This window comes from Varanus komodoensis, unplaced genomic scaffold, assembly GCF_004798865.1.
Source record: "Varanus komodoensis strain SLA01 unplaced genomic scaffold, ASM479886v1 scaffold34_1, whole genome shotgun sequence".
In the NCBI taxonomy this organism is placed as follows: domain Eukaryota; kingdom Metazoa; phylum Chordata; class Lepidosauria; order Squamata; family Varanidae; genus Varanus; species Varanus komodoensis.
Window position 1 is genome coordinate 7,434,910 of NW_025335854.1, and position 13,689 is coordinate 7,448,598.

Sequence of the window (13,689 nt, forward strand, 5' to 3'; positions counted from 1 at the left end):
CTGAACCATTGCCTGGCAAAGCGTGGTAATCAACGGTAAGGCAACGGTGGCAGATTGCTCCCCTCGGACGATGTTGTAAAACTGGTCTGTGCTGGGCCCGGGGCGGTGGTAGGCCTCTATCTCCAGCGACCGGACTAGATGGGAAACCAGCTCCGAAAAAGAAACATGGGGTTCATCCGGGGATCCCGGGTCTTGGGAAGTAACAGCCACATCCAGAGACGTGGAGTCTACTTCTGACTCATCCGAGTCTTGATGGTAGCGGTAATGCCCACTGGACAAAGAGCTTTCAGGAGACGGAGGTCTGCGTTCCGTACGGCCAGAAGTGGACAGTGCCTCTCTCGGGATCGACGGTCCGGAGGAAAAAAGGCATATGGATGGAGTCCACTTCAGGCAGGATGGCCACCATAGCCGTGCATAGCCCAGTCATCTGCATGGCGCTCCGACAAACGGCTCCTACGCCTAGGAGGAGAGCCTGGTCTCTCAGGTGGCCCAAAAGCAGGCATTGGCGTCGGGGAGCGTTGCCTCGGCAGGGAATCTCTAATTTCTCCATCAGAGATGGACTCCCTAAGTGGTGGCTCCTGTGGAGGAGACACGCTCTCAGGCCGAACAACAGGCCTGGGGGATCCCGGTGGCGTCACCTGCATTGCGGACTGCAGGGCCGGTCCCGAGGGAGTTGGTACTGTGGCGGCAGTTGGTACAGAGAACCCCAATGAACCCGAGCCTCGGTGTTTGGGGCGATTGGGTTTCTTGACCTTGTGGGCTGCCTTAGCTGCCTTTTCCTTCCTTGGCTTCTTATGGCCAGAGGGCCTTTCCGGCTCTGAATGCTTACGCTTCTCCTTTTGTTTGGTTGGAGGAGAAGGTAGTTGTTGCACTTCTGTTGGAGCAGCGCCTTATCCGAAGGGTGCTGCGGCAGACCGGCTGAAGTTGAGGTGGGGCGCTTGGGGGCGCAGCCAGAGTAGAGGTGGGGCGCTGAGGGGGCGCAGCCGAGGAGGGGGTAGGCCTTGAGACCAGCTGGTCAGATTGAAGCAAGGCCTGGTCCCAAAGTAACTTGGGGCAATTCTCCCTATTCTTCCTGGCCTGTTTGGTAAAGGCCAGGCAATGCCTGCACTTGTCGGTCCTATGCCCTTCACCGAGGCAGAGGAGGCATGAGTCGTGCGGATCTGCGGGAGACATTTTGGAGCCGCACTCACTACACTTGCGGAATGCCGCCCGCTGTGCCCTTGCGAAAAGGAAAAAGGAGATGATAGTACAGAGGGTAAGTAATATTTTTGGGTGGGTTTTTTTTTAGAAAAAAGAATGAACAGAGGAACTACAACAAGGGAAACTGGGATATATAACGAGGAAAAGGTAAGTCGAGCAAGATAACCGTAAAGGAGCATGTGGCGAGATCTAAGCGAGAGACGAACAGGCACGAGGCACAGTGAACGGCGGTTGCAGAGACTGAGTAAAATGGCGGACGCTCCGCTCTATTTATACTGTGGGGGGAGGGGAGCGGAGCGTTTTCCCGCCAAAAACCGTTAGCTTTCTAATCTTCTGGCCTAGGCACTGCGCAGGCGCAGCACCTGTATGTGTGATGCACAGAGGCCACGACGAAGAACAAGGGAGTGATGAGGTGTACCTGCTGTTGTGTACCGTGAAAAAGCACTCAGCACTCGCTATCACTTGCTCTGCCAAGCTCACAGCCAAGTCAAATATCTAGGAACACTAAGCAGCATGCCCCTTGTGGAGCTAAGCAGTTTCAGAAAAGCAGAGGACCAAACACTGTATCTGCAGTGACCTTGGGTCAAAAAGCTCCCCTACTATATTTATTTTAGTTATGCCCCACCTGTTTTGCTTCCAAGAAACTCGAGGGGGCTTACATAGTTCTCTTCCTCTCACAAAACAAAAGCCCTGTGAGGTAGGCTGGACTGAGAATCTGTGACTGGCTCAAAGCCACCCAGGGAGCTCCAGGGCTGGGTGGAGACTAGAACCCGGATCTCCTGGACCGGAGTCCGGCACTCCAACCGTTCTGCTACGCCGGCTTTCATTCTTCTCTGATGTTCCGCAGTTCCACTTGGGGGAGAATTCAAATACAGGATTCCCTTTGTGATATTGGGGGGGGGCTTTCAAGGATAGGCTTTAATGAAAGTTCCAGTTGTGCCCCCCACACCTTTTCAGACTTCGCTTGGCCAAGAGTGTCTGAGAAAAGCTTTCCTTAAAAATAGGCCCCAAGAATGGGGCTTATTTGCACAAGGAACACTTTTCAGGCCCTGATCATTGGCTCCCTTTTGTCAACCGAAATTGCCAACTGCAACTTTGGAGTGTGCAGAAGGCAGCAAGAAACGCCATGTCACTTTGCTGCTCTTGGGAACAGCCTGGGCAAAGGGGCAGCTGAGCCCACGGGAAGGAACCCTTCAAGCAGAGCTGGACTTCCCTCTGGCAAGCATGAGTGGGTTATGCTGCCACGTCAGAAACCCATATAGCATCCGCCTCACAAAGCGGTAAGTGTTACAGTCGACCAGCAAACCGCAAGAGCTGGGCCTGTTCAGAATATTCCCTCTGACCTCCCAGAGTAAACCTGGCACCCGGGAGGGAGAGAGGAAGGACCCCTCCTTTGTGGTCCCCTCCGGCTGCTGGGGGAGCCCTGGGAACGCTTTACGGCAGTTTTTGTGCAGGAGGGTGGCTATGTGGCGAGAGTGATGTGTAGCCAGGCCCCCAGAGAGCTGGGCATCCATTCTGTAAGCGAACAAGCAGTCCTGGTACATCCTTGTCAAAACATTGGCATCAGGACAAAGAAGACACCAGTCAAATAAAACAGCTACCTCTGCTGAAAAGGGAAATAAGAGGCTCAATCGTATTGACATTACCTTGGATAGTTGTCTCTGTAAATAAAGGTGGGAGCAAAGAGGAAATACAGGTACTGGGAAATTTTAGGCAGTTGGAGTGAGCCTGGAAAAGCAGAGGGGAGGGAATCATTTAGTACCAGATCATACCACAAACCAGAAAGTATGTAGACATGCCAGGCCTGTCCCATTCCGACTGAGCATCTGGCTGCTTCTTACAGCTTCAGTTCAGCAACACATGTTTCTGCAACTCTTTGTTCCGGTATTCTCACTGTATAATAAAGCAACCCGTGCAATGTTTACATCGCTGAAACCATCTGAAATGGCCAAGGTAGCTCTCTTTCTTCTTGATCTTCCCACATTTACAAGCAAGAGACAAACAAAGCTGTGGCCAGACCATGTCACCTCGAAAACAGGCTCTGCAAGGCATCGCTTGTTGCGATGAGCTTTAACGAGTCGCATGACCACCTCGCAAGAGCAGGGTCACCCTCTGCCATTTTGCCTGCCCTGCAGTGATCCACAACCTGGTGTCGCTAGACGAGTCCTGATGACAGAGGGACGAACACAGGGGAGCCTTCATGCCCACCGCTGCAGCAAGACAGAGCCACTCACCTGACTTGTGTGGTGCGGCAGCGGTTATCCGAGGAACATTCTCCCTGACGAACGAGTGGGCTTTCATCATCATTCGTACCTGCAAGGGGGAGTCAGAAAGACAGGTGGCTTCTAAAGGGGCTCCAGAGAACAAGGCAAGCTGACACTGCTCTCTCGCAGATTTCTTTGGCAGTTCCTTCGGTGGAGCATCATCTTCCAATTACTCTTTTTGCATCTTACGCTGGGCGTTCTGTGGCATTTTGAATGGAAGGCAAACACCACAGTCTCTTGTCACTGATGATTCGACAGGAGGCTATTCAATGGGCTTCCTCCAGGTAGTATGAATGGTCCACAAGGACCCTGCGGGTTCCCCATCTCCCTTGGCTTTGGAAGGAGAAATGAGCAGCCGTGGCCAAAATCCCTGCCCCGTGTCTGACAAAGGCTCGGCCAGCTCTGATCCGTCTGACTGCCAGATGCTCGCATTCAGCCTCTTAAAAGCAAGCAGAAGCCCACCGACCTGGGTGTTTCCTAAGCTGAACAGATGAGGAAGCCCAGAATGCATCCTACATGTTAAGTGAATGACAGAAAGATAGATAAATTTGTGGGTGTGGATGTATCGGTTGTACTTGTTTAAAATCCCACGGCAACTTTTTCTATTTCATTTTATTCCACACATCCTTTTCTTCTTTTTGTAGTGTTTATGTTAAGAAAATAAAATTTGAAAGAACTAAATGATAGGTTGGCTAAAGTCATTAGCCCAGGAATTTTGAAGAAGCATTTTACTGGCTGACGCTTTCTGGCAAAAGGTCTTTGCCGGCTCTTCCACTTAGGTCGTTGGTTTTTTCCTGTGAGACTGCATCCCTCTCTGAAAGCACCGGCTTGTGGCTTAACTGCTCTGCCACCCACCTGCTCAAGTATGACGATGAGACGAGAGGCTACTGGTAGGTCGTAGGCCAGTGCGATGTAGACCGGCCCGACGCCAAGCCAGACCGTCTGGAAGAGCATGAAGAGCGTCCCGAAGAAGGCTGAGCGGGTGGTCTTGTGTGAGGAATCGTGGTAGCCCTTGGCCCACTGGACCAAGAGGCTGTAGGGCACCAGCAACGTGGGCAAGAACATGCAGAGCCAGGCAGCGACGACGATGGACGGCTTGTTGAAACAGTAGATCAGGAGGTCAAACTCTAACACTAACCTTCAAAGAGATGGAAACCAAACCAAAGCGTTAAGGCAGCCCCGTTCCTGGAGGTAAAATCCACTTTGCCCGGTGAAACCAGGAACAGCTATTGACTCTCAGAGCAGAAGTGTTATCTCACGCATTGCATCGTTGAAGGACATACCCCGTGACAGAAAGACAGACAGACAGACAGACATCGTCATGCAAGGCTCCCCAACCTCCTGCCAGCAGGATGTGTTGGGCCACAACTCCCAAATTCCCAGCTGACACGAGAATGGTGGGAACCCTAATTCAACGCCTGAAGTGCGCCAGGCCAAGGAAAGCTGGTAAGAGCAAAACCAACCCTAACCTTAAACCCAATAAGATACGCATTATCCCAGCACACCCGGTAGAGGCTCAGTAGCACTCCATGGCACGCGTGCGCTTGCGGCACTCCTGGGTTCACAGGAGATGCGTAAGGGAGGTCGCCCGCTGTGACCACGTCTTCTGGGTAGCCTAGGAAGGACCACGGCCAGGATCTTGCAGGCAGAACCTGGATTCTCACCAATCAAACTCAGCTGTGTCTACTGGGTGCTTTCGGCCATTCCTAAGCAAGTCTGCTCGGAAGCACTTCCCAATAAGGAGCCAACAGGGGCTCTCGACTCGCACAAGGAAGATGGTGGTCGATTTACAGCAGGTGATCTGCACCTAGATCTGAGCTTACCCCCTCCAAATTACTTTAGGGCCCTGTGGCTGCCCCCCCCCCCCCTTAAGTGCGTGCATGCACACACAAGAATGCTGCTAGACCTGTGGAGTTTCAAATAAAGCTTGCCTGGAGTTCTGAACACACAGCACAGGGTTGCAGAATGATGGCTTTCCTCAAAAAGCACTGGTAGAAACAAAACAATCAAAAAGTTTTGAAAAGGCATCCCTGAAAATGCCATGCGCTATATGCTCTGGGCCTCTACAGGAGAGGAATGCTTTCATGCGGTTCAAAAGCTTCTACTTCCAGCATTTTCATTTTTAGCTACTAAAATTAAGAATTTGCCCTTCACTCTTGTTTTTAACCCAGGAGACTGATATAGCTGTTCTGATATAATCTTTGCTAAATTTTCCATTTCTGTTTCATCATCCCCATCACATTGCATTTATATTCCACCTTTTTTCCCTCTTGTAACGAATACAAGGTGGCTAAAAATCTCCATTTTATCCTCATTACAACAACCCTGCGAGGTAGGTTGGGCTGAGAGTGACTGATTGGCAAAGTCACCCAGTGAACTTCCTCGCCAGGTGGGGACTGGAACCCGGTTCTCCTGGGTCCCCAGGCCAGCAGCCTCGCTACCATGCCACAGAGGCCAAGACAAGCAGTGCCTTTTGCTAGCCCTACTCAAGCCCCTGACACCACCTCCACTTGCGAGCGCACTGGCCAAAAGGTCCGCGAAAAGCTGTTTTTCCTAACATGCCAGAAAAGCCACCATTTGAGGCAGCCCATGTCCGGAAGGAGGGGCGCTGGCACCGCTTCCTCGCCTCCAACCTCTTCTTCTGCTCTCGTGCTTTTATGTTTAGTTTAACTTGCAGGACTGAGATATAATTTTGGGGGGTGAAAATGTGGAAGCCCGGCACTGATGAGCCCACGGCCGACCCTTACCGTCCTTCATCGATGAAGTCCACCACAAGCGTGCTGAGAATAAACAGGACGAGGAGGGCGATGAACATGTGGTAGATGGTTCGGATGTGATCCACTTCAAAGAGCTCACTGTGAGAGAGGGAGGGAGGGAGAGGAGACCTCAGGATAGTTCATGGAGGTGCGGGGGGAGCTTCTCATTCCCATTCCTGTAACCTTACAAGGCTGCAGGTCCAAGATGCCCAGTCATTGAACAGGGGTAGGCAACTTGTGGTCTTCCCAACATGCTGGCCTACAACTCCCATCAGCCTCACCATGAGCTGTGCCGGCTAGGGCTTATGGGACTTGTAGCCAAAACATCTGGAAGAGGGCAAGCAGCCCACCTCTGCTCTAGAAGCCATAGAAATGCAGGTGCACCAAGCAGTTTTGCACTGAACTATTTTGCCCACCTAGCTCACTTTTAGATGTCAACGTGGCATCGGGTTTTCCAGAGCACAATTCCCATGTGTAATTTCCAGGAAAACTCAACTGACAACACACACAGGATGTTAAGCAATAGGAACAATGCTTCTCCTCCTTTCCCTCAAAGAAATGCATACTATCCTACACACTGCACAGAGGAAGAGGTTCCTTTGGACCATCCTTCCCACAGACATCTTGACAGTTTTCACCAAGCAAAGCTCTGCTTGCTTCTTATTCTACAACCAGAACCAGGTCCCTGTCCAAGCGACAAAACACCTACCCTTGGGAGTCCGCCGGGTTAATGGGAGAATGTACAGAAGAAGATTTAGCATTGGTTGAGTATTTCTAGTTCTTCTTGGAAATATTACATGTAGCATAACAAGCATATTGTCCCAAGCAACACTCGGGTGGAAGAGAAAGAAACCAAATGGCTTATTTACACACCCTTTGTCTATCAATATGGGGCACAGCCCTCCAGGAAATCTGTGGGAGCACTCACTAGTTTCATCCATTTCAGTGGTGCTTGTGCAAGAAAATTTACCAGTGAATTGCGCTCCATGGCCTTGCCTAAGAAAGCTTCAAGTAGCTTAATTCATTCGCAATGAGTCCTGCATGTTTACACCTCCTACACAGATTTTTTATCTTCCATGAGACACTGTGATCATGGGAAAACTGATGTACCAAACTGAACTTGCTAAAAGCTGTAACTAAAACCAGTGTCCTTTAGGTGAAGGGTCACAAACAGCACGAGCTTCACCTAAACTGCTGTTGGGTTTTCTTGAAATACTAAAGCAACTTGTTCCCATTCCTGATGTTTCAGCTGACAACTCCCTTCTCCTTCACCAATGGCTGGCTGGGGTTGGTGGGAGTTGCGGGCCAAGATTCTGGTATGCCTGCCCTTGTACTAGAGAGTATAAAATGCAGAACTAGGAAATGTATAGTAAATTGCCATAGCGAAGTTCTGGTGTTGAAAAACGAATCCAAGGGCATTGCCTTTATCTTGTATTATCCAAATCTAAATAACAAAGCATTTTAAAAGAGAGAGGAAGCACAGAGGAAGCACAGAGGAAGTCCAAATCAACCACACTTGGCAAAAGCAGCTAAACACACTGGAAGGCTTCCCATAAACAATCCCTCTTTCCTAGCCTATCTATCCATAATAATTTATAGAATCACAGAATCGCAGAGTTGGAAGGGGCCATGAAGGCCATCGGGTCCAACCCGCTGCTGTTGCAGGACACCAAGTTCCACCATCCCACTCGGAGGGCTCTCCAGTTTGACCAGACTTCAACTTAACCGATCTGGGTGATAACCAGCAACACTGTTATCTGTCAGAATGAGAACAGGGCGCTTCCTCTGGCCCTTTGAGACCCTGAGTGGGGCTGCAGCAGGAACATGTCCCTGAATGTCAGATATCTCAAACCCGGGAGGTGCCTCTGCTGCCAGTGCAAGAGCAACACTTCAAAATTTCCAGCTAAAACCCCGCTGAGAGACTCAGACACCAACGTGAAAGGATCGGGTAGCCAGGGGCGGGAAAGGACATCTGCCCAGGATCCTGGGAAGCTGCTGCCAGTGGGCCCAGAGGGGAGGATGGGACAAAGAGCCTGGCCTGGGGCGAGGCAGTGACCAGTGCTCCAGGACCTCAGGTGGCCATTTGTGGGGAAGCCCTTGGTGCAAGGAGGCACACACAAGGCTGGGGCAGCCAGCCACCTGCAGAGACCCCGGGAAGCCGCGGCCTCTGCCTCAGGGGGCAGGAGGGCACCCTCAGGCCTCCGCCCACCCGCCTGGTGCCTCCGCTGCCCCATCTCCATGTCTCCTGCGCCACCTCCGCCACAGCTCCCACCCATGCCGCCCGTGTTTTCCCCTGTGGCTGCTGCACTCGAAGAGCTGCATCAGAATCCCACTCTCCCACGGTTCAGGGGGTGCCCCGGGTCGCCCCTTCTGCAGTGTCTGCCTAAGAGGTAGGACCCCTAAAATCCAGCCGACCCTCTGCAGGCCCCACCCGCGCAGGAGGAAGAGGGCGTGTGATTCACCACTCTTCTGCTCTGCTGCTTGAGGTCGGGTTGTGTCCCACCCAGCGGCAGGGCCGGCGGCTCCCCGGGGCCTAACAACCTTCCTGAACTGCAGGACTGTTTTCGAAAAGCAAGAGAGCCACACGAATGGGGATCTGGCCATCCCCAAGCTGCAGCCTCGGAGGAGGCAGCGTCCGGCAGCGCTGCCAGAGGCACTGGGTGCCCCCTCTCAGCCGAAGCGTGCAGCGACGCCACTTCATCTCCTCCTGTGCCACCACCCACGGGAACGGCTCCCGGCACCAAGAGGGTCCGTGCAAGCAACAGTGTCATACTCACTCCAGGAGGGACCGCCTAATAATAAACACTTTCCCATGTTCTGGAGGTGTTCTTGAACCTCTGGAAAAAGAAAGAACCATCATCATCTCAGAAAAAACAAGCTTTAAGAAAATCAACCCTGCGGGAGCATCAGCCAGGAACCAACATACTTGGTCTTGAAGCCGTCGTTCTCTGAACAAGCCGCTGAGAAAGCCGAGGGAAAAGACTCCACTGACGCCGACTTTGCGATGAAGTCATTTATGAACTCCGTGAAGTGGCTGTCGACACCTTTCATGAAAGCTGGTTTCAACTGCTGGTAAATATGGGGAAGGAATGGGAGAGAGAAAGCATGTAAGCATAACCTGCCAGTTCAATACCCCTCGCCTGCAAAAAGCCAGATCTTGTGGCGTGGCAGCTAGACTGCTTGACTGGCGACCAGGGTTTTAGTCCCCACTCAGCCGTGGGGCTGAACAGGTGACCTTGAGCCAAGCACAGGCCCTCAGCCCAATTCACGGGGCTGTTGCGAGGTCAAAATGGAGCTCTGCACTGGGTCCCTCACAAGAGGGGGAAAGGCAGGATAGAACTGCAGCAACAGCAACCATCTCTGTGGAAGGGTGTGAAAGCTGGACAAAGAAGGAAGCCGGCAGGAAGGAAGCAATGCTTTTGAAGCAGGAGAGCTTTGCAAATACCCTGGAATGACAGAAAGATGACAAGGGGGTCTGAGCTCAAGTTGAGCCAAAATTTCCCTTGGAAGCAACCATGACCAAACTGAAGCTGTCACACTTCATGAGAAAGGAAGACTCCCTGGAGAAGAGAATCGTGCTGGGGAATGTTGAAGGCAGAAGGAGAAAAGGAAGGCCAACGAGGAGACGGATGGACTCCGCAAAGGACGACCCCGCCTGGACTTTGCAAGGGCTAAGCAGGGCCGTGAAGGACAATTTTAGAGGGTGCTCCTTCATAGGGTTGCCGTAAGTTGGAGATGATTCGACGGCTCATCACAACAACAACACATTGCCAATGGGGAAAAAAGAATGCCTAAAGAAATTCGGTTCAAAAGAATTTCTGCGCACAGAAATATGGCACTGACATCACCTATGAGGGGGAGAGAAACAGCCAACCACGCTTGCGCTTCCCTGGCTACTTGAACACTTATATCGTAGCTGTTAATGTTTAACGCTTTGCTTGCAGCTCCGCCGAGAACAGGAACTTGATGTTTCTTGGCTGCCTCGTTCTATTTACTATGTTCATAAGACTGAGGAAGGCCAGGTCACTGGGTTGTTTGATCTGTCCCTGTGGCCTGACTCGGCCAGTGCAAACACAGCAGGATGCCCCAGTGCCCGGATCACGAAGGTCAGGTGGCAGAGCGTCTGCTGCCGAGGAGGATGCGGCAGGACCAAGACCGCTTTCTTCACAGACGGTGACTCCCCATTGCTTCCTTAGAAGTTGTCTGGGGAAGGAAGCTCAGGCTATGCAGGAAGGCTCCTCATTTATTAGTTCTTTATTCAAAGTTTGTATGCATTTTCCTTTTCCTTCCAGGCATGGCAGATGTACCCTGTTTCCCCGAAAATAAGACCTAACCGGAAAATAAGCCCTAGCATGATTTCTTCCAGGATGCTCATAAGCCCTACCCCGCAAAAAAGCCCCAGTTAAGATCATCAGCCAGACGGATGCATTTAGTACGTCCGCTGCAACACAATTCGGGGTTTGGAGAGTTATGACGATGTTCCACAAGAAGATGACATACTGTATTGGAATAAATGTAGGTTACTGTACATGAATAAATGAATAAATGTAGATTGTTGTACATGAAAAAATAAGGCATCACCTGAAAATGAGCCCTAATGCGTCTTTTGGAGCAAAAATTAATCCAAGACCCGGTCTTTCTTATTTTCAGGGAAATACGGTAGCCCTACTAAAAGGCTTCCTGCACTCAGCCGGCTGAGGACCCGCTGCAACAATGCTATACATTTGCATCCAATGTACAAGGTTTACAAGAGCTCACTGCCTCCAGGGGGCCCTTTGCACACTGCTAGCTGCTGCGGAACTGCCGTGTGTGCGCCGTGCGTGCCTGTGAAAGTGCCTGGGGCGTCCAAAGGCTACCAGCAGTTCCCTTGCTGGTTCGACCTGCTGGCCTCCAGCGCTTCCTTGATGACCTAGGATGGTTCTGTAACCCTAACCTTCTTCAACCTGCTGCCTCGCAGTGACAACTCTAACTCCCAGCAAGCATAGCTTGGGCTGGCTGGGAATGATGGGAGCTGTAGCCCAACACATCCAGAGCGCTCCAGGGTGGGGGGAAGCAGTCCTAGAACACGCCCAACGTCTCCTTGCATTTACCCATATAGGGGGAAAGCTGCAGTGCATGCGTTTTTCTTCCACTTTTCTTTGGACTGCTGAGAGCTTAGGCAGAGTTCCTACCAAGGAGGGTTCCCCAGAGACTGGCCGGGCCCGTGTCCACAATGACACAGCATCTGATGCTGTCAGGCTACTCTGGGTCCGATGCAGCTCTTTGCCAGTAAGAAAAGATGTACTGCTAGAGGTCAGAACATTCCTGTGACGGAAGGCACAGCAATGTGGAACATACAACCCACCAACCATTCTTGGACTTCAAGCAGCACGGCCAATGGAGAGACACCCGGGGGGCCACACGTTCCCCACTCCTGGTGTGGGGTTCTCAGCTCCCAGGCTGCATGCATGGGACTCTTTCTTATGAAAGCATCCATTGAGAGCTGAACTTGAGCGGCATATTCAGAGAACGTCACCTTGACGATCAGGGATCAAGCCGCCCACTATGCCTGAGGCAGATGAGGCAGCGCAAGGTCACTCGGCACACCCCTGCTGCCTTCTGAGTCTCTCCAAGTTCCCGAAAAGCACCAATGCGACCAAGAGCCCTTCTCTTGAGCAGCACTTGCGAGTCATGACTGCCAGGGCGATCCCCTCCACCCCTTCCTCCCTGCAAGGGGGATGCTGAGGCTCATGCCTGCTGCGTTGTGCTCCGAGGCGCCTGCAGGGCCACGTAAGAGCTATTGCAGGGATGGGGAGGAACACACACAACGGCCCCTGACCCTGAACTGAGCTTTCTTGGTGTTCTACAAGGCAAGAGTCAAAATTTCCACCCTTGGGGTAGGGAACATCCTGGTGACCACACATGTCCGGTGGGCAACCAAGCCCAGCCAAGTCTGGTGGACATCCAAGAAGCAACAGGATTAAAAAGCTATTTTTGAGTGATTTCTGCAACCTACAGTATCATCTAAGTGGACCTTCTTTTGCTTCCTGGGTCTTAAAAATATGTAGCAGCACATATGAGATGGCCTTGCTGTTGTCCAAGGAGCTCCACATTTCTAGAGTCCTATGAAGTGCACCAACCAGAAGGTCAGTAAGAAGTTTCATCAATCCACCGTCATGACACCAACACGGTGGTCTTGTTCGAAAGTGACAGGCTGATGTGATGCATAGATCCAAATGTAGAAAGTAACGGTTTCATGCTGCCTAGGGATTCTTCCTTGCCAATTTGGATTAAGTCGCTTTCAAATATGTTTACCTCAGCCTCTGCCATAAGTTGCATCTTCCTCTTTATCATATGGTCAACATCAATGCGACCTAAGAGAAAAACAAGCGGTTAGTTTATTGCGTTCAGTGGAAACTACTTATCTTAGACTTCCTCAATTGGTGCCCACCTGTGGGATTGCATCCCCCATCATCCCCAGCTGCAAAAAATGGGTAAGAATTATGGCTCGTTAACACTTGCTCTGGAAGGGATGGGATTCTCACTATGACCTCCGGCTGGGAATGACAGCAGCTGTAGTCCAACTTATCTGAAGGCACCCGGGTGAGGACGGCTGGCTTATAAACAGGATCCAAGTATGAGAACGGAACATTGCTTTTTATTGCAAAGGACTCCACCACAGGTACGATAATGCCTTCCAGCACTGCCCAGGGGAACCTGTGCCAGGCACTTCCTGCTTATGGATGGCCTAAGAAGGAATGGCAGTGCTCTCCCAACGGGCAAAGGCCTCCCTACTTGGAGCAACCCACGAGTCTCTGCTTCTTGCAACCCACGAGTCTCTGCTTCTTGCAACCCACGAGTCTCTGCTTCTTGCAACCCACGAGTCTCTGTTTACAAGCAAGGATAGGAAATTGTAGATAATTGGGGCAGATACTCTTAAAGCCTTGGTGCTTCCTCAGCTGCAAAGCCCAAGTCTGAGAAAACAAAGTTCCATCCACACCAGAGACAAGAGCAGGGGTCTCAAACTCGCAGCCCGCGGGCCAATTGCCGGGACGGGCGGGCACAGGGGAGGGGCCCTGCGGCCTTCAAAGCGCCGGCAGCACCCAGGCCGGTCGCAGGATGAGCGGCCCACTACCACCGCGGGGGTGGAATACTTGATGAAGCCGAGCCTCACCCAGAATCTACTTCTAGCGGCCCCCAGGTAAGTTGAGTTTGAGACCCCTGGACTAGATGTTTGGGGAATCGATCTTAGCTTTTGGCTTGATTTGCTAGTTTTCTGTGCATCAGTAGTTGAGTGTTTCCAGGAAACTTCAGCCATGCCCACACCGTGCTTGCAACCTCAGAGAAGACTCTCCCGATAACCCTGGGCCTCGTGAGGCCATGATCCACAATAAGGTGCCTTAGAAATTCAGTAATATGAGAAAACTAAGCTGGGAAGGGCACAGAAAGTTGATTTTTAAAAAGAGAACTGTGTTACAGTGGCTCATCAT

At 51.6% G+C, this 13,689-nt stretch overlaps 1 protein-coding gene across 4 annotated transcripts in view; it reads right to left on the reverse strand.

Moving 5' to 3' along the window:
• The window catches only part of SOAT1 (sterol O-acyltransferase 1), a 58,529-nt gene that overhangs the window by 18,090 nt on the left and 26,750 nt on the right, over window positions 1–13,689 (reverse strand). For 3 of the 4 annotated variants that reach the window (XM_044439264.1, XM_044439263.1, XM_044439265.1), the window contains 7 exons: window positions 12,515–12,573; window positions 9,147–9,289; window positions 8,998–9,057; window positions 6,212–6,319; window positions 4,320–4,602; window positions 3,435–3,513; window positions 2,847–2,928 (listed from right to left, as the gene is read on the reverse strand). In XM_044439264.1, the coding sequence (XP_044295199.1) occupies window positions 2,847–2,928; window positions 3,435–3,513; window positions 4,320–4,602; window positions 6,212–6,319; window positions 8,998–9,057; window positions 9,147–9,289; window positions 12,515–12,573 (814 nt within the window). The remainder of the gene's footprint in view (window positions 1–2,846; window positions 2,929–3,434; window positions 3,514–4,319; window positions 4,603–6,211; window positions 6,320–8,997; window positions 9,058–9,146; window positions 9,290–12,514; window positions 12,574–13,689) is intronic. The other variant, XM_044439266.1, reaches the window with a different exon arrangement.